This window comes from Cydia strobilella, chromosome 12, assembly GCF_947568885.1.
Source record: "Cydia strobilella chromosome 12, ilCydStro3.1, whole genome shotgun sequence".
Lineage (NCBI taxonomy): Eukaryota > Metazoa > Arthropoda > Insecta > Lepidoptera > Tortricidae > Cydia > Cydia strobilella.
This window is the reverse complement of record NC_086052.1, coordinates 6655241-6674161: the sequence shown is the minus strand read 5'-3', so window position 1 is coordinate 6674161 and position 18921 is coordinate 6655241. Positions and strand designations below refer to the sequence as shown.

Genomic DNA, 18921 nt, shown 5'->3' with positions numbered 1-18921 from the left:
AAAAGATATACGGTGCGACGTCGCTTTGTTTTGCGATTTAATAAAACCGGCCAAGTGTGAGTCGGACTCGCTCACGATGGGTTCCGTACCATTATGCAAAAGACGGCAAAAAAATCACGTTTGTTGTATGGGAGTCTCACTTAAATATTTAGTTTATTCTGTTTTTAGTATTTGTTGTTTTATAGCGGCAAACGAATACATCATCTGTGAAAATTTCAATTGTCTAGGTATTACGGTTCATGAGATACAGCTTGGTGACAGACAGACGGACGGACAGACAGACGGACGGACAGACAGACAGACGGACACACGGACAGACAGACAGACAGACAGACAGACAGACAGACAGACAGACAGACGGACAGTGGAGTGTTAGTAATAGGGTCCCTTTTTTACCCTTTGGGTACGGAACCCTAATATCGAATTTAACAGTTGGAGTACGTTCTGTGACTAGTATATTTTCATCCCATCCGATTTCACATTTTTTATATCACCAAAGAGGGTTTGTGGTATGAATATAGATAAAATAAATAAAATAAAACTTACCTCAATATTGCATTCAAGCCAAGCGTCTTCAGTAAGGAGAAAAAATGATGCATGAGCTTCGTTGCATTGCAATACCAATGAAGCGTAATGCTGTTCTCCCAATAGCTTGGCACCCAAATCTACAATATTTCCTTGATTTTCTGAGATTTTGAAGGCCATGAGGTCAGTGCTGGTGAAATCATGTGTTTCCATTTTTTGCACGAACACTATAAGGAAAATATACTTTTAATAAATAAATAAAAAACAATTTATAACAACTATTTATAAGAATTATAACAAGTAATACATATTTATTAGTATGTCATTATTATCTAATATAAAAAAACCGGGCAAGTGCGCGCACGAAGGGTTCAGTATCATTACGCAAAAAGTGCCCCACTTAAATATTTATTTTTTATTCTGTTTTTAATATTTGTTGTTATAACGGCAACAGAAATACATCATCTGTGAAAATTTCAACTGTCTATCTATCACGGTTCATGAGATACAGCCTGGTGACAGATAGACAGACAGACGGACAAAGCTTAGGAGTCGTAGTAATAGGGTCCCGATTTTACCCTTTGGGTACGGAACCTTAAAAACCGTCGCGTTATTTAGATTCGGCTGTCAGTCGCAGCCATTGAGGGCTTCACTATGAAAAGATTTATTTAAAATTCAATTCCCAAGGGTACATAATGAGGTTATAAGACCGCATTACTGGTCGTTCTGGATATACTTAGGATAAGTCTTTGTCAAGCCAAGCAAATATTTTGGCTGAAATTATGGTTTTAATTACAAAACCTCCGTGAGACACAGATATATTAAATAACCATCATTTGAAAATAATGCCGTAAACGAGGGTAGTTTCTCGCCCCCCCTGCCGCCACCGGCGCCCGCGCCGTCATCGGGCGCGAAGGGCTGCGGCCCGCAGTCTGCGCCGGTCCGTCACCGTCAACGCAAGCTCCTGATGACATTTCTCGGTACGGAGTGAAACATGTGGAGCGTTTTTCGACTTAAAATACGTGAGTGACCCGTTATTAATATATTTAATATGAAATTATGGTGATGAAGTATATGAAGATTGTAATGACTCACTGTGCAACTCGGGCGGCTCCATGTAGCAGGTGATTGGCACAAGCAAGCCCTTGCCCAAAGAGGTGCGTATACGCAGCTCGTCATGAAAAGCGCGCACGTCGTTTGGGTGGAAGTGTATCTGGACACAGGAAATGCAAATATTTAATAATATAAAATTGAATAAAGTAATAATTCAGCCAACATTTGTCCTGCTGCTACTGCTGAGCAGGCCTTGCTGCGAGAGGAGTTTGGCTACAGTCTCAACGCTGGCCTAATTTGGGGACTTCACAAGTTTACGTACATAAGGTGACAAATTTATATACAATTTTTTTCATCTTTCAAGTATTTACTATTCACCCTTCGTATGACATGCTTAATATTCATCTCAGCCGTTTTAAATGTTAATATCAATTGTCAAGGTAGTGTATTTGATAATGGCATGCGAAGTTAAGCTAAATAAATAGTTCAGAAACCAATCCAAAGAACTTATTTGTCTAGTTACTAGACAAACAAGTATGAACAAACTGAAATAGATGTCATCTCTACTAAAGACAAATAATTCTCAAGTAATAAGCAGATATCTGAATAAATAATAATAAAACACAATAAGTCGTCCGTTGGAAATCTAAATTCACTGGAAAATCTCTGAATCGCAGCTCTGCGTCCGCCCGTCAGCCAACGCAAACGGCTTGTGATGTGGTTATGGAGCGAAACATATCTAACAGATGTAGTGCATAATTGTTTTCCATCGTATTTTCTCAGAAACGTTTGTATTTGTCATGCTAGTTCAGTCAATGTCAGTACTTTTTGTACCAAAACTGACTGACATAGCAAGACACGTTCGTAAGTTTCCGTGAAAATATGATGGGAAATAATTATGCACTACCTCTGTAGCTTTCGTAAACAGTTTTTAATACTTATGCTCCCCTTGTTGCGTAATGATATTTTATTATTATTAAGTAGCCCCTGGTTGAAGGGTCCCCGGCAAGCTCGGTTCTCTATACAAACGTAGTTACGCTCTCATTTTAAAACGAGTATGTAGCTAGTTTGCTCTGAAACTTTGTACTTACAATAGGATAAGGTATATCTATGTCTGTAGTTAGTTTATGTAGCTTCAGATACCATAGTTAAAAAAATACAGCGCATTTAAGTTTTTCATACAAAACTTGTTTTTACTCTATTTCGTTTGTTTTATAAACTGGAGCTATATAACCTAATTTCAGACCTAGATATACCTCATGTCATTGTATGTGCAAATTTTCATTACAATTCAATACGTAGTTTTAAAATGAGAGCGGAACTACGTTTGTATGGGAAGGTGCAATTCGGCCGAGCTTGCCGGGGACTCTTAAGTTACCTTTAATTCAGTAGCTGAGCCGGCAGTGACCCGTAGACCACGAGAACCGGAAAGTTCTACTTTGAGCTCAGTACGCTTCGGCAGTGACACAGATAGACGAATTTCAAACTTCGAGACGTTGATCAATCGGAGATGTTGCTAAGGAAACAAATAATGGCTTTATTGATTAACGTTTGTCAAAAAATTTAACAGAGGTTGTAAGAGTGGTTTGTAAGAGGTTGCTAAGTTTAAAAGTTAAAGTCTATATATACCTAGGTAACCAATTGAATTCAAAGTCGAGAACGTTATAAAGTCCTCAGATGGAAAAGAGGCTACAACGAGCTACTGTGAAAGTTGTGCAGAAGGGGAAAATTCTGGCGGAACTCCAATACACTTGAGGAACTGGGCATTTCTATTTAAAGTTGTACCAAAAATGTTTGTCAGAATTGGAAATTTTTAAATTATTTATACTCATAATCACGATCTTTTTCCATTTTTAATGAGAAAAAAGATGTATCCAAATGGTTTGGTCCGTTTGGTTACGTTTTCAATACAACCTTCTATGACCGTAATAAAACGGACAAACACAAATTGTATGAAATGTAGAGAAGTGAAAATGGGGTTGAAAGTTTTGGTTGGTTGTCGTTGGAAAGTCACATGCGGCGGCTAGTGTAAAATAAATATCAAATCAATTTGAGATGCGTCTTTAGTTTTTTGGGTCGCTGGCAATTTGTACACAGTACTCACAGTATGAGTATGTCCCAGAGTGAAGTTAACGAAGTTAATTTGTTCTGGCAAGCAGAATACGTATTCAGGCACTGGTTTTATTATCTCGACGGGTGGTGCGGGCGTTTTCCTAACTGCCAACTCGCCAACGCTGAAGAAATAGAATTTAAGTAAGTAAGTCTGATATTTAGATTAAGGTAATAATTATTTAAATCTTGACAATCTAAAAGTGCTTGTTGCTAGGCCTATTTGAATAAAGAATATATTGACTATTGACTATTGAACACACTTAAGAGTCGCACGAACTAAGCCGCCGAATTTAATCATGGCATTTTAAAATGAGAGCGTAACTTTGATTGTATGGGAGCGGCTTTTTGGCGGCGGGTTTCTGTGACACTTAACTATCTGTAGAACTATTTATGGCAAAGTTTAAGAAGTGGCTAGTAAATAAATGTTTTTATACAATTAAATATTTTTTGGACGAATAAGGTGTAGTTTTTGTGAAATAATAATATTAATAATAATTCAATATACATATATAAAATTTAATTAATAATTAAAATGGAAAATGGATGTAAATCGTTTATTGTTAACGTAAGTAATATAAATAGCTTAATTTTAAAATCAATATTGGCAAGCTGACATTGGCTAAACATGTGATACAGGCGGTCTAGCATAAGTTGCGTTCTCGCGCGCGACTCCATACATCTAGCGCGACTTCAAGTATGGACTCGCCTGCTAGAGTTAGACCAAGAAAAGGGTGTTATTTTAACGACAAACTTCTGTGAAATTTTGACGTATAAATAACACTGGCACTGCGTGTGCTGTCAATATCCCTGCAGACTTCTTGGTTTGACTCTATACAGATTATGACAACTTCAATTTGCCATATATAAGCAAATTAATCATTATTCTTGTTATTTTTCATTAATAACGTTCACGAAATGTCACTTAATAGTATGAGCGATGGCACTAATCGATATTTTTACTTTATCTATTTTGTATGTGTAAAGGTAGATCGAATGTATCAAATGTATCAAATTAATTTATCAAAAGGTACGTAATTACGACATAAATATAACTCTCATCATTATCTTTCGGATTAGATATCAAAGAAACTTGAGTAATTGGGAGTTATTTGCAATACTTTAGACAAAGGGGGAACAACGTTTGAATAACCGGATACCTAATTATTATTTTTATATACTACGTCGGTGGCAAACAAGCATACGGCCCGCCTGATGTTAAGCAGTCTCCGTAGCCTATGTACGCCTGCAACTCCAAAGGAGTTACATGCGCGTTGCCGACCCTAACACTCCTCTCCCTCGTTGAGCTCTGGCAACCTTACTCACCGGCAGGAACACAACACTATGAGTAGGGTCTAGTGTTATTTGGCTGCGGTTTTCTGTAAGGTGGAGGTACTTCCCCAGTTGGGCTCTGCTCTAGATCTGGAATGACATCCGCTGTCCTGTGCCCTACCACACAAAGCGAGATGTCATTCGCAGTGCCCATACCTCTCTTTTGGACATAGTTTATGGACATACCCGGGTCCGGACGTAGTTTATGTACATACCCGGGTCCTAATGCAAATTACGGCTCCAAGGAGAAATTGCTGTCCATTGTATGACATTCAAAAATGATTGACTACTCTCCACATATTATGTAGGACAGGTATGATATTCGGAATGCGGAGAGTACCTAGAGTCAATCATTTATTATGTATAGACCTTGAACAGTGTATCAAAATAAAAATTCTTAAGTTACACAGTCAGCAGCAGAATGAACTGAACCCAAGTACATATATTTTTGTTTTTCTCTTCCATCCGTCAAATCATGTCTGATTATGTTCTTTCAAACCTGTAAGTCTGCCTGGAATACTCGTCAAGACCAATAGTCTTAAGTGGCTGATGCATTCTTGTGTCCACTGGTTTATCCTTGTGGATGACGTCGCAAGAACTTTTGTTCAGAACATTTTGGACCCAAAGGCTCTTGGTACCTGTTAAAATAATTATGCTTATCGGGTGTAGCCCAAGCAAGTATATATACATGTAAATGCGGCCAAAGCCGTCATAGGGACAATTCCGTACAGCAGCGTTTTTTTTTTCAAACAAATAAATTCTCTTAAGGGGCCCACTGACTATCAGTTCGCCGGAAGATATCGGCCTGTCAGTTGTTCGGAACTGTAAAATTTTTGTTCTAACTTACAGGCCGATATCGTCCGGCGGACTGATAGTCAGTGGGCCCCTTTACCGGGATTCGAATCCGGAACCAAGACATAGGCCAATTCAAACTGACATTTTGATGTCATTTTGTTAGTTTTCGCCAGTGCATCTCGCTTATGCCATTACATGGACGAACAAGTAGGTACATACAATGATGTCATTTAAATATCAGTTTGACATCAAAATATAAGTTCGTATTGGCCTAGTGTCACCGTCACTACTGACTAGGCTAGGAGGCCGTTTATGTTTAATGTATAATACCTTCCATATTTGCATTGACTTCGCTTTGTGTACAAGTTTGGACAACCATTGGAACGTTTTCACATTGTCTGATCCAATGTCGGATGTCGGATGGAAGTATATATATATATATATTTTTTATTTTTATTAGGAAAACTTACAGCTGAAGTAACACGTTAGGTAACAACATAGAAGCAGTGAGCCAATTACAAGTTTCCACAGATAGAAACTGCGTAAAGTGCATGGTGTGCGAAATTACAACTAATAATACTTACTAACTTATAAATATACTTTACTTATCTTACTAGAGAGGGAAAATTGGTTTAAACAGTTAACAAGAAGAACAAAAGAGAGAAAAAAGAACAGGATAGAGATACAATGTTGAGTTAACACTTTTTCCACTGTTAACACTTAACAGTGGGAAAAGTCCTGAGTCATTAGCTTACGTATCGAACTAAAGCTATCGCAGAACAGATCGATGAGATCATGATGTTTGCAAAACTGATTGAAAGACTTACCAGCTCTTAGAAGGAAGGAGTTTTTCCTGTAATTAGTATGAACGGAGGGAATATGGAAGGTTTTTTTGGTGCGAGAGGATATGCGTGGGGGGACTGTGAAATTCAAGTTGGCTAGTAGATCAGGACAGTCTACATGGTTCTGAGCAATTTTCATAATATATATTACGTCGGATATATTACGCCGGATATAGAGAGGTAGCAGATGAAGTTTTGCACAATGCTGTTTATAACTTTGTTTTGGAATTTTGAATTTAAATCTCAGAGAACGAATAAACTATTTTTGAACTCTTTCTATTTTAGAAATATAGGTGTCATAACAAGGGTTCCAAACCTGAGAGGCGTATTCGAGATGGCTTCTTACAAATGCGCAATAGACAATTTTAATTGATTTTAAATTTTAACTTATTAAAGTTCTTGCACGATCTTGTGATAAAACCATTATAATGTAAGATATATGTGTTTTACTGTATTTATTTATGCATTTATTAAATCATTATTATCAAAAAACGATAAAAACCGCAAAAAAGGCAAACATAAAGACAACGGCACTCTCCTGCAGCTGTTTTTGTCATAGGCGCCTTCCGACATCTGATATCGGAAAGCGCTTCCGATAAATTCAGCCATGTCGGAGCCCCTCGTCAGCTGTGGGACCGATATTATTTATTTGTGTGCGTATGTGTAGGCAACTAAGCATAATGCTTGTTGTAGTGTGTGTGTCCTAAAGACGGTGCCCCCCGGGCGCGCCTCCGCGGCCTGACTACGCGGATGTAGGATCCTACATCCGATATCGGATCGGACAATGTGAAAACGCTCTTACACTTTTAATTACATTTGATATTTTCAAAACTAAAGCTCTTTTGAATGAATATTTACCGAAGAGGAGTGGGGTAGGTATTAGGTACTTACTTTAACGTAGCTAAGTAATCACTATTGAAAATGATTGCCTCAAATTTGCCAGAAGCTTTAAAAGTTATCAGACTTTGTGATAAGTTTCCGGGTACTAAATCAATCATCTTATTTGGAATCAGAGTCGAGGAACCGCTGCCTAATATATGAGCTCGTCAGGTGATTAATATTATGAGATATTTTTTATTACGCAAACAACTCCAATAGCATCCCCTTACCATCTTAGCACTTTCATATCGTATTCTAAAGGATCAGGGTTTCTCGTGATGAATATGCTCGTATCTCGTGGGGTCGCATTAAGTACAGACAAAGGTACAGATCAAACCAAGGCCCATGATATAACCCCTTGAGAGCTTCCTACTAATTTGTTCACTAAAATATTCAGCGAAAATTAATAATTTCATTATCGTTCTGAGTAGTTCATTGTGGCGCGTCGGAATTCGCCCCACGCAAATGGTTTTGAGCGCGCATATTTTTCTAATCGGCTAGTAATACTCCGTTTGGTTGGATACCGTTTAGCCTTCGTTTGCAAAAAGATTCTATCAAAACAGACAAGGGTATATACAAGTAAGCGGGATCTCGGACTAACATTATGGGGAATTCCGAGAATTCAATTTCAAACAAATTACTCTTTATAAATTATCAAGAACGTGCTTGGGCAAGATTTTTTACGTTACTTTTCATGTCTATTTATGAATTCGGCCTTGTTATCCATCCGATAGATGGATTATAGTACTTTTCAATCTCGATGGGTACGCTGACAGGTGTCATTTCAATGCAATTTAGCGTGATTTGGCGTTTTGTAGGTTATAAATTATGTATATGGAGATGGCACCTGTCACCCTACCCATCGAGTTTTAAAAATACTCTTAACTGGTATGTTTAGAGCTGTCAAGTTTAGTATCAATCGGTCAAATTAGTATACATATCAAACAGTAGAACTATTATGACTGTGCAATTTTCTAGGTTTATTTACAAGTTCTGTAAGTATTTGTCGTTTAAGAAAACTAGTGCATCGTTAAATAATTAAACATTCGTGTTATTTTGGGTAAATTAATTAATTTTATAAGGCAATGACTCCACAGAACTAGGATACTTTAAGAGAGCTATTTATAACGATGACAGGGACACGACGATGAATGGTTGTAGCTAGATATGTACCTAACGGATGTCCCAAAAAGGACGCAAGATTTCAATTTGCCGCCATTTTTGTATTTTAGTGCTGGCAACCCTAAAAAAAACTATTTGACAGCTGAATGTTTAGGGTTTGTAAAAATGGCGGGTTATACGAAAGATCAACGCGTTTTTATTATTGAACAATATTTCGAAAGTAATGAGTTTGGTGGGTATGGTTCGAAAATTCCTAGTCGTGTGATCTCTCGATTCGGTGATCAGAATTGGCCCCCTAGATCTTGCGATTTAACGCCTTTAGACTTCTTTTTAGGGTTATTTAAACTCTAAAGTCTATGCCAATAAGCTCACAGCCACTCATGGTTTAAAAGAGGAAATTCGACGCTGCATCGGAGAAATTCAGCCGCATCTATGCAAAATGGTCATAGAAAATTTTGACAAAAGAGTGCGTATGCCAGCAAAGCCTAGGAGGACATTTGCCTGACGTATTATTCCACAAATAACCCGATTTTATGTATTTCAAGATTTTATATACAATTGTATTATAACGAAAAAAAAAATGTGTTTTTCATCAATTTCAAATCTTGCGTCCTTTTTGGGACAGCCTTTACTAGTAATTTAGGTCGCTGGTGTTGTTTCGTCAAATCATCATAGTAGCTTTTTAGTTAATCAATCAAAATGTTTACGAGAACTGTAAAATATGACTTTTATAGAATTTTTCAAGACAATCAAGTTTTATTCTAATTCTGAATAAAACGTTGGGTGCGAATAGAGAAGACGATTTTAACCTTTTGAACGCTTTTCCTCAAGCGTCAAGAGGTGGCCTACACGCCAATATCCCGACTAGTGAATAAGGAATATAAACCTTATATGTCAGCAGGACAATTGCTTTGACAGCGTCCGCCATGACCACTTTAGTGGTCGCTGGCTTGGCAGGCACGACAGCACACGACCTATTTAGTGGCTCTTGGCGTCCAAAAGGTTAATCTATACTACAACAATTTCGCAACAGTGTGAATTTTAATGATTTTTGTGAGCGTGCTAGTTTTAAGGTATGTAATGTATCTTTGGACCATTATTTGACTGATGGTAAAAATGTTTTATTTCATATATCGGAGTTCCAAATACGAAGAGGTTATTGTTATTTGGTTCTAAGTAAAATCGGTAGTAGGGTAATACATTTTATTTGTTACCTGTTGCACTCTGCAAAATACTTGGGATAAGATCTTTTCTCACAATCAAGCCATCCTGCTCTTCATCTTGCTTGCTTTCAGGCCCATAAAGTCTGTACAAGTTTGGTGTAGGTTTCTTAGATATTCTCTTCGCAAATTTTTGTCTCAAATCGCCTTCGTGGTGCCAGATCTTTTCGCATTCCGATTTGTATTTTTCCAGCTAAAAGGATATAAAACTGTTATGTATAGGTATAGATGAAGCGCTGGTGGCCTGCAATCTGGAGGTCGCAGGTCGCCGGCTCGCACCAATGAGTTTTTAGGAACTTATTATGTACGAAATAACATTTTATATTCACCAATCGCTTTTCGGTGAAGGAAAACATCGTGAGGAAACCAGACAATCCCAATAAGGCCGTTTTCCCTTTGGGTTGTAAGGTCAGATGGCAGTCGCTTTCGTTAAAAACTAGTGCCTACGCCAATTCTTGGGATTAGTTGCCAAGCGGACCCCAGGCTCCCATGAGTCGTGGCAAGGTGCCCGGACAACGCGAGGAAGAAGATGTATAGGCTTAGATCAGTCCAGTGACTAGTGAAGATAGTGTGCATGTCTGGAGACATCATCTGAGTACTAAATTATGGAATTGACAATAACTTGTAATTTGAGACATTAAGAGATCAAACATTAATCTGTATCGGCAAATAATACATACTTTCGTATAATCGAATAAAGGTTTTACAGAAAACCATACAAAGTATGTAAATATATTATGTTTTATGTTATTATATATTTAAAACCTATTTCAACAGATAATATTTTGTTATTTTTATGCACACATGGCTCTAGTGTGGTTTTGCCGTTAGCAGATTTCGAGTATCAATAACCAGACACAGATTTATGAGAATAGACAACGAAAACCTTTAAAGATATCCAACTAGTTTGTCTTGTCACTATCAGCATAGAGTAACTTATACTAGAGCGGTACTGTCATAGTAAATTTTGTAACCCCAGTAAATTCACTGCCATCTGTCGACACACTTTAAAACTGAAAATGAAGATTTATAAAAATACGATAGAATGTATTTAAATATAGATAAATGATTTTTTTTTATTTGCATTAATTATTTTTATGATTTTGACCCATGTTCTTTCACTGATATGCGTTAAAATTGTTAAATAACAAACGAAACTGTCAACGCCATCTATACGACTGTAGGCCAAAACTAGTAGCGCCCTCTGAACGAGAATCAAATTTTCTTGATTTTCGAGGCACGTTTTTTCCTCAGACTGTATCTATCTATTACGGAGTTATATCTATCTTTGCTATCAGTGTCAGTGTGCAAAAACTTCATGTATGAATTTAAAGTTCTGATGGTAGAGACTTTAACAAAATTTTGAGTTTTCGCCTATAATGATTGTATAGGTATATTTAGTTAGCCGATCGTGTTTAAATGGTCAAGTCTATAGAAATGATGATGAACTTAAACTTAAAGTTAAGAACTTAACTGTAAGCTGCCGCATCTATTTAATTCAGTCTATTACAAAATAAAGCATTTTACGACTCTAAAACCAGATGGCCACTTGATAATTAGCTCCAACGATATTTTTATCACTCCAAGCGACAACATGCATTGTTAAATTAAAATAGCGTAAGTTCATACACGATTATCAATGAATCATCCCAGTTTTTAGTAACAACAACGTTTATCGACTAACGCGTGTCCTGTTCAAATAACAGTAGTAAATAAAGTTTTTAATAAAGCAATGTGCAAAAACAACAATATCTCAATGAATCTGCAAGTCATAAAGAACGGTTTGTACTAAAAATTCAATTCAGTTAAGCCGTTTCAACGATGAGTATTTAAATATTAGGGAGTTATTTTTGCCCTCGTTACTGGCAGTCACTCTCTAGAGTTATACACAAACAGTGCCGTCAGTTAAAATGGCCAATCAGAGTGCGGAAAATATAAATTTGACCCAATTGGGAGCAATTGAAGTTTTGCAAGTTTTCAAGACGCCTTGGCTGTTTGGGATTGCAGTGTCTGCGGCTTGTTTGATATTGCAGTTGCTGGTGTTGATTCTGATTCCAAATGCAAGAAAATACGACGAAAAAGTGATAGTGCAACTAACCATTGCGAGGATTGTGAATACGGCGTGCGAATTTCAGATATCATTCGAGAATTTGGAACAAGGATTATTAAACGAAGTGGTGTACGGCTTATATTTTCAGTCGGATTTCGCTTTAGTTTTCTGGATGTTTATTTTCACGAAGAATTTATATGACAAAGTGGTTTTGGTGTTTGTTTACGAGAAAATAAAATTACGTATTGTTTCATGTTTAGTTTGGTTCTTGACATTGCCTGTTGGAGTTTTATGTCCAGTCTTGTTAACGTATTACAAAGAATACTGGAATATTTTCTACAAATCTTATTCTCAGGTTAAATTTTTTATGTTGCTCTTGAACGCATTGATTTTTGTAGAGATATTTCACGTGGCGTGTAAAATAGGTGTTGATAGAACGAAAAATGTTAAGCATTTAGTAAAGACTTCCGTGATCGCTTTTATATTAGTGTGCATTACTAGTGCACAAGTTTTAACAACGGATTTGCTTTCGTATTTCATAGTTGGCCATGAAGATATAATTTATACATTTTGTGTTGTAAATTCGTTTCAAACATTCGCTATAACTATCATATTTATCATTTTAGCTGGAAAGAAACTAAAAACCGATTCTTTAGTCGTAGTAATATTATTCGAATTAAAAAAACTTTTGTCGACTGCTTAGTTGATACAAATTCTTGATCAGAGAGCCTACTGCGAACCACGTTCGACGTGTTGCCTTCCTGTCACATCTACGTACGAATTTACAAGAGCGACAGAGAGGCAACACGTCGTACGTGGTTCGCGGTAGGCCCTCAGATTCTAATCAGTACCCGTACCACGAGTCACTAACAGTGACACTGACAAATACGCTAAAGTCTACGTAATTTACTTTCTATAGAAAGCTTTGTATACAGCTCGCTCTCACTAATAAGCCAGTATGAGCGAGATGCATAGAAAGTAAGTTAAGTAGACGTTAGCGTATATGTCAGTTTTGACACTTTTGACACTGTCAGTAACTTGTGGTAAAGGTACTGGAAACAAAAATGTCAAAGAATATATTAGGATATTGATATACATGTTTTATTTTATTTTTAGATTAGAAAGACCTCTGGAGACGTAAGCATGTAGTTCTAATCATAAACTATATCCAGTTTAATATTGTAGTAATATAATAATATTGACTCTTATATGATGGAATTATGGGTGATTTTCGAAATTAGCCGACATTTTGAAGTAGTCGAAATTACCCGAATATAACCTTAGTATGTAATCGTGCTTGTTGAGAGGGTTTAATTATTATATTATCAAAAGTGCCAAAAAAAACGGAGTAAATTCTGATGCTGGAAGGACATACGAAGAAACCAATGAGGATATAAAGTGTTGGGCATAAGAAGTATGTTAATGTAATACTACCCATGATACTGCGGTGCTACGCGGTTTAAGAGGAATTTCCTACCGCGGACGCTTCGGCTGTGGAATGAGCTTCCTGCCGAGTTTTCCCTAGGGGCTACAATATGGGGTTCTTCAAAAAAGGAGTCTACAGGTTTTTAAAAGGTCGGCAACGCGCATGTAACACCTCTGGAGTTCCAGGAGTCCAAAGCCTAGGTGACTGCTTACCATCAGGCGGGCCGTATGCTTGTTTGCCACAGATGTAGTATAAAAAAAACTTACCCATATCTGCTTTATTGTTTATGTACCCGAACTTTGAAATTGTGGCGGTATTTCAAAGTACCGGTACCTACATAAACAACTTAATTATATCTGCGGATTTAAAAACCCACTTCAATGTGTGAAGTGATACTTACCTACATAACGAAATCAAGAATTCTATAGGTTCTCATTTCATAATATCTAAGTATAAATTCAGATAGCCAAAAACATGCACTAAGAAAAGGTTTTTATTGTGCATAAAAAGAGGAAGGAAACTTTAATTTTCATTATACGAAGGTACAGTCGCCATCAGATATATTGGAGCGGCCAAGATGCTCACAAATATCTGAACACGCCTCTGTTGTCAAAGCGCTACAGTGCGTGTTCAGATATTTTTGAGCACCTCGTAGTAAAATGAGTCACATATATTATTCGTGAAAAAAAAATGATACGTAATCATATTTATGGCAGTGCTAATATACATATTAGAGGTACTTATACGGTAAGGCTGAGCAATTTAAACTTATTGATAGGATATTATAATTAAGTATTGCATGTGTGAATAAAATAATAGAAACCTTTTAATTTCAGACCTTAGGATTCGCTTATCATATTATCTATATAACCTTATCGGATTCAATATAAATTAAAACGAATAAAGAAGTATTAATCAGTATTTTTCATTATAAATGTAATAACTGATTATAAGTACCTACAGGTATTATGTAGTGATTATCAAATGTCGGAAACGGGTCGAGTGCAGCTATCGCACATTTTTTATAAATAATGACATGTTTTTTTATTGTTGATATTAAGAACGAATGTCATGACCAATAAATTTATTAAGTACATATTACTCTTCCTTTCTTTTTTTACCCCATTTACTTATAATTTATGATAAAAACATATTGTCTCCAATAAATGCACTACATAAAATAGTCATTAGTTACCCACACAGTAATTATAATTGCGTTCACTTTAAGGACCAATAACAAATACCGACTAAAAGTTATAGACACGGGTTAAAACAGTAGAAACCTGTATGGGATATTTATTCGGCACATTGCAACATTGCACTTTTTAAGAATGAAAACGGCTTGTGTCAGAAAGTTTTCAGCGGTAAGATAGGTATAACTTTTAAGAGGTAATATTGTCTTCGGTTACCGCGATAGTTACTCATGAAATAAAACTATGGAAACGGATTATATCGCGTATATTGAATTTATAATTCATCCCGACGTTTCGAACTCTTTACAGCGTTCGTGGTCAACGGGTCACCCGTTGACCACGAACGCTGTAAAGAGTTCGCTGTAAATTCAATATACGCGATATAATCCGTTTCCATAGTTTTATTTTAAGAGGTAGTTTGTTTGAGGCACATTCCAAATGGGGTAACAGGGTTTTGAGTGTTTTTTGGCATGAGGTATTTTTTCTATGAAAGTACTAAAAGAAAGATCCTGGGACGTTCGAGATGCAAATATTTTATCAAAGCGGTAAACTGTTATTACCCGCTTTCTTAAATCATTCACCATCCGCGCGAGCTACGTACTACGTTCGAAGCCGATAACACGTTGTTTCCGCTTAGTAGCAAAAAGCACGTAACGTGTTACTGGCAGTGAATGTTTTAAAATAAGGTCCTTTTCCCTTGTCTAAGGTAATCCTTCAAATATCAATAAACACCTGACATTACCCATTGTTTCTCATCGTCAGTAGCACTGCTCTTCTCTGGGATGGGTGGAAGCTGATCCTTCTCTCGAAACACTTCCCGTAAAACTGGTTTCACGTCCGCGCATACTGTTCTAAAAGGGATATTAATTTTAATCAAATATTGTCTGGCTTGCATGGAAATCGTCAGACGACGGGGCCGTCGAAATCTGTGAGTAGTTGGACTGAGCTGGTGCGAGACCAAAGGTGTTGCTGGAAATAATGAGTGGAACGAACTTCTGACAGCTTTCCCTACCCATTGCTGCTGCTTTTCAGTTCGATAGCATGGAGATTTATGTCAACGAGATCTTGTCACTTGCTGAACAATTGAGTAGCAGGAAGAAACCTCTTGATGATGAATTTCTGGCTGCTATAATGCTTCAAGGGTTGCCTCAAGATTATGACCCAACGATAATGGCTCTGGAGCATTCTAGTATTGACATAACTACAGATATGGTATTGCCTGGAAGTTATTTCATTTATTATTATATACTACTATATTTCATTATTACTGTGTAGGTTAACACAATAATATTTTGATTCACCAAGAACCTAGTAAGTATAAAATATACTATGATATATTATATACTATGTAATCAAACAATACTTTGTGTAGATATGCACACCGTGTGATTATAGAGTGAAAATACTCACTCTTTTCCGGGTATCAAAGGCAAATTATCAGCCATGATCAATCAAAACACAGACACTAAACTTATATTAGAAAACGCTAGGCATATTTAAAAACAAATATACTAGAAATTATTATATTTTGTAAGTTTTGACCGATTTGTCATGAAATCGCCCACTTATTACCATAGACAAACCTATTAAAATTGACATTAAGTATCAATTAAATGTAGGCTAAGGTTTAACTTTTACATCATGAAGTTCGGTTATTCAAACAAACCAAAGATTGATTAAATTGAAATATAATAGTAGAAATAGGTACATTTTTGTAATATGTATTCTAATAGGTACTAGGTGTTTCCTATTTGCACTATACATAAATTCTTCATGCTAAACGATAGTACCCATAAGATTTTGTTAAATAACTTAGTCTGATGGCGCCATCTAGTTTTATATTATCTCAAGCATGCCCTTAAAACGTTGCGGTATAACTCCTACAGGTGGCGCGGTTGTCTGAATTCTCGATTGTATAAAATACGACGTCCTGAAATGTAAGAGGCTTGAATTAGTCAGCGGCCTATATTCACGATGTGTTTAAACCGAGATAGATGCCGCTGTAGTTGTTGTTGATACAGTAGTTTTTTACCCTGTAAATGAATATTGTGATTATTTTAATAGGCGACATACTTAATTTTTTCTAATTTTTTATTCTTATTAAATAACTCTTTTTATATTAACTGACATTCTAATTGGCAAAAATGCGAATATTTATGTCAATACATTTCGCATGATATTTTTAAATTACGGAACAATATAATAAATATAATAATATATGGTAAATTGTGCGAACCTGTAAATATCTTTTTATTACTTCTACGAGTATGTACCACTTTTTATGCAAAATAAAAACAATGATTGATTGATTGATTGTAAACATTGAAAGTCGCATGTTATAAAGTTTAGTTACAACTTTCAGAGTCGCGTGTTATAAAGTTTAGTTACAAGTTTTGCATAATTTATTGATATGGTGCGAATTCTATTGCTTTTTCTATGCTATTTTCTTAAATTGAAGTGTGCAATAATGAATATACCTCTTCAATTACGATTCATGAGAATCATGATTCATAAATGACACACCATATGGACCTATACCTAAGTTTTCAGGTTCGTGTGACACATATACTAATAGATAGCAGAGACTCATGGCATTATTTATAAACGGCTGCCAATCCAAACAAACCGCTGAAAATCGTTATTGACATTTTATGTATGATTGTTATAAAGATCTCTTTATACAATAAATATCATCTTTATATATAAAAATCGTCAGAATTACCTGAATAAGGGCGTTGGTAATAATGAAGTAAGATCCCGTTTGCCAGCCATCGGACACGGAAGCGAGAAAGTAATTATCACGATATTTCAGGTACACTCGGTCGAAATAAAGCGCTCAAAGCGTCCTGCTTGAAAACTTTTAATTACGATGTTGACTTTCCAATTTACTCAAGGAACTGTCTGCGATAAAATTAAGGATTGTTTTTCATCTCTTCAATATTAATAGAAAGGATGGAGCATTGGAAGAATTTCATTAATTAAAGAAGTACTTACAGAGAGCGATGTTTAAAAGGTTAGACGTGCACCTTACTTACATTAATTATCAACCTCATGCAGCTAAACTATTAAGGCCGTTCCATCGGTTCGCCACTGTCACTGTCACATTTCGCAAGAAAGAACGGGAAAGATAATGCACGCCAAGTGTCAATTTTGATCGAATTTTGTCGATTTTTATTTATTTTAAAAACGTTACCTTACAATATCGAAATTCGAAAGCTATGAAATTACTATTTAAGTTAAGATTGTTTTTTCTTATTTTTTTGTTTATAGAATCACATAATAAATAACCGAGTAAAGTTGGATTAAAAGGCCGAGTTAGAGGTTACTTTAGGAATTAATTGTATCGAGCGAAGTGTCATAATTCGTGTATCGGAAGCTATGTTATTAAAGATAATATAGTCAAGAACTACATATATTTTTTCCACGTCTCCTAATATTAAGACCTCTTAGAAAAACATGATCATGTAAGGAGATTTTTCGCCTTCTGGCTCAGGGAACCGCCTTAAACATCCATTCTAATTTCTTATGTTAACAACCTTTTGAACTGGAGTCTCGTATACTATTAAATTAAAAGTTCTCGTACAATGTTCACATTTAGCAACACAGTCAAACAAATAATAAAATACTGATAATCTTTATATGAAATTGTGTCAATGGTGAATCACGAACTTATTCACATATGTTAGTCTGTGGGAACTGTGGAAATCATTTTAAGGGTATAATTTTAAAATAGGTACAAAATAATAAGGTATCTAACTAATTGCTAAATTTAGCTGAGTAGGTGTATGCTACTTTCCGAGCACACTGGTGCTTTTCTTGAAATGCTGGCCGATTTTAAACTTACAGATTGATGCTAATATAATATTATTTTGAGATGTTAAAATAATCGACGCTGGAAAGGAGAAATGGGATAAACGACAAAAGTTTTAAATGTAAATATAAAAGATAAACGCCGATAATTCAGCTTTGACAGTTAGGTAAATTTATCTATCGATGTTAATTTCCACATAAGCATATAGGTGAAATGTCTCAAACGACATTAAAATTTATTATTAAGGCAGGTAAAAAAATCTAACCGACAGTGAAAAGTTAAATTGTCATAAGGCAAAATTATCCAAGTGAAGATTAAACTGTACTGGCAAATAAGTAAAAAACTCTAAGGTACATTATGTGGAATAACATTTCATCTAATCTCCACTTTTTAAAAATTTGTTAAATTCTAAGTCGTTTAGTGATTAAATTGTGTCCGTGATTCTCTGAATCACCGACTGGATGAGTGACACTAAAGTCGTCAGATTGGTACGAAACCTAGTCCATTCGACGCAGAAAAATCTGGCGATTCCAACGATGTATATAACTCAATATCTCTAAAACT

At 35.9% G+C, this 18921-nt stretch overlaps 2 protein-coding genes across 2 annotated transcripts; one reads left to right on the top strand and one right to left on the bottom strand.

The window, feature by feature from the left end:
• Positions 1-1582: 1582 nt before the first annotated feature.
• On the bottom strand, positions 1583-10080 carry LOC134745853 (uncharacterized). The gene is made up of 5 exons (XM_063679945.1): positions 9872-10080; positions 5519-5657; positions 3683-3812; positions 2957-3094; positions 1583-1738 (listed from the first exon to the last, which is right to left on the bottom strand). Exons 2-5 carry the CDS (start codon positions 5572-5574, stop codon positions 1583-1585), a joined length of 480 nt encoding a protein of 159 aa, XP_063536015.1. The 5' UTR covers positions 5575-5657; positions 9872-10080.
• A 1544-nt stretch (positions 10081-11624) lies between these two features.
• On the top strand, positions 11625-12755 carry LOC134745988 (uncharacterized). Its single transcript, XM_063680153.1, has one exon. It carries the CDS (start codon positions 11788-11790, stop codon positions 12628-12630), a length of 843 nt encoding a protein of 280 aa, XP_063536223.1. The 5' UTR covers positions 11625-11787; the 3' UTR covers positions 12631-12755.
• Positions 12756-18921: the final 6166 nt, after the last annotated feature.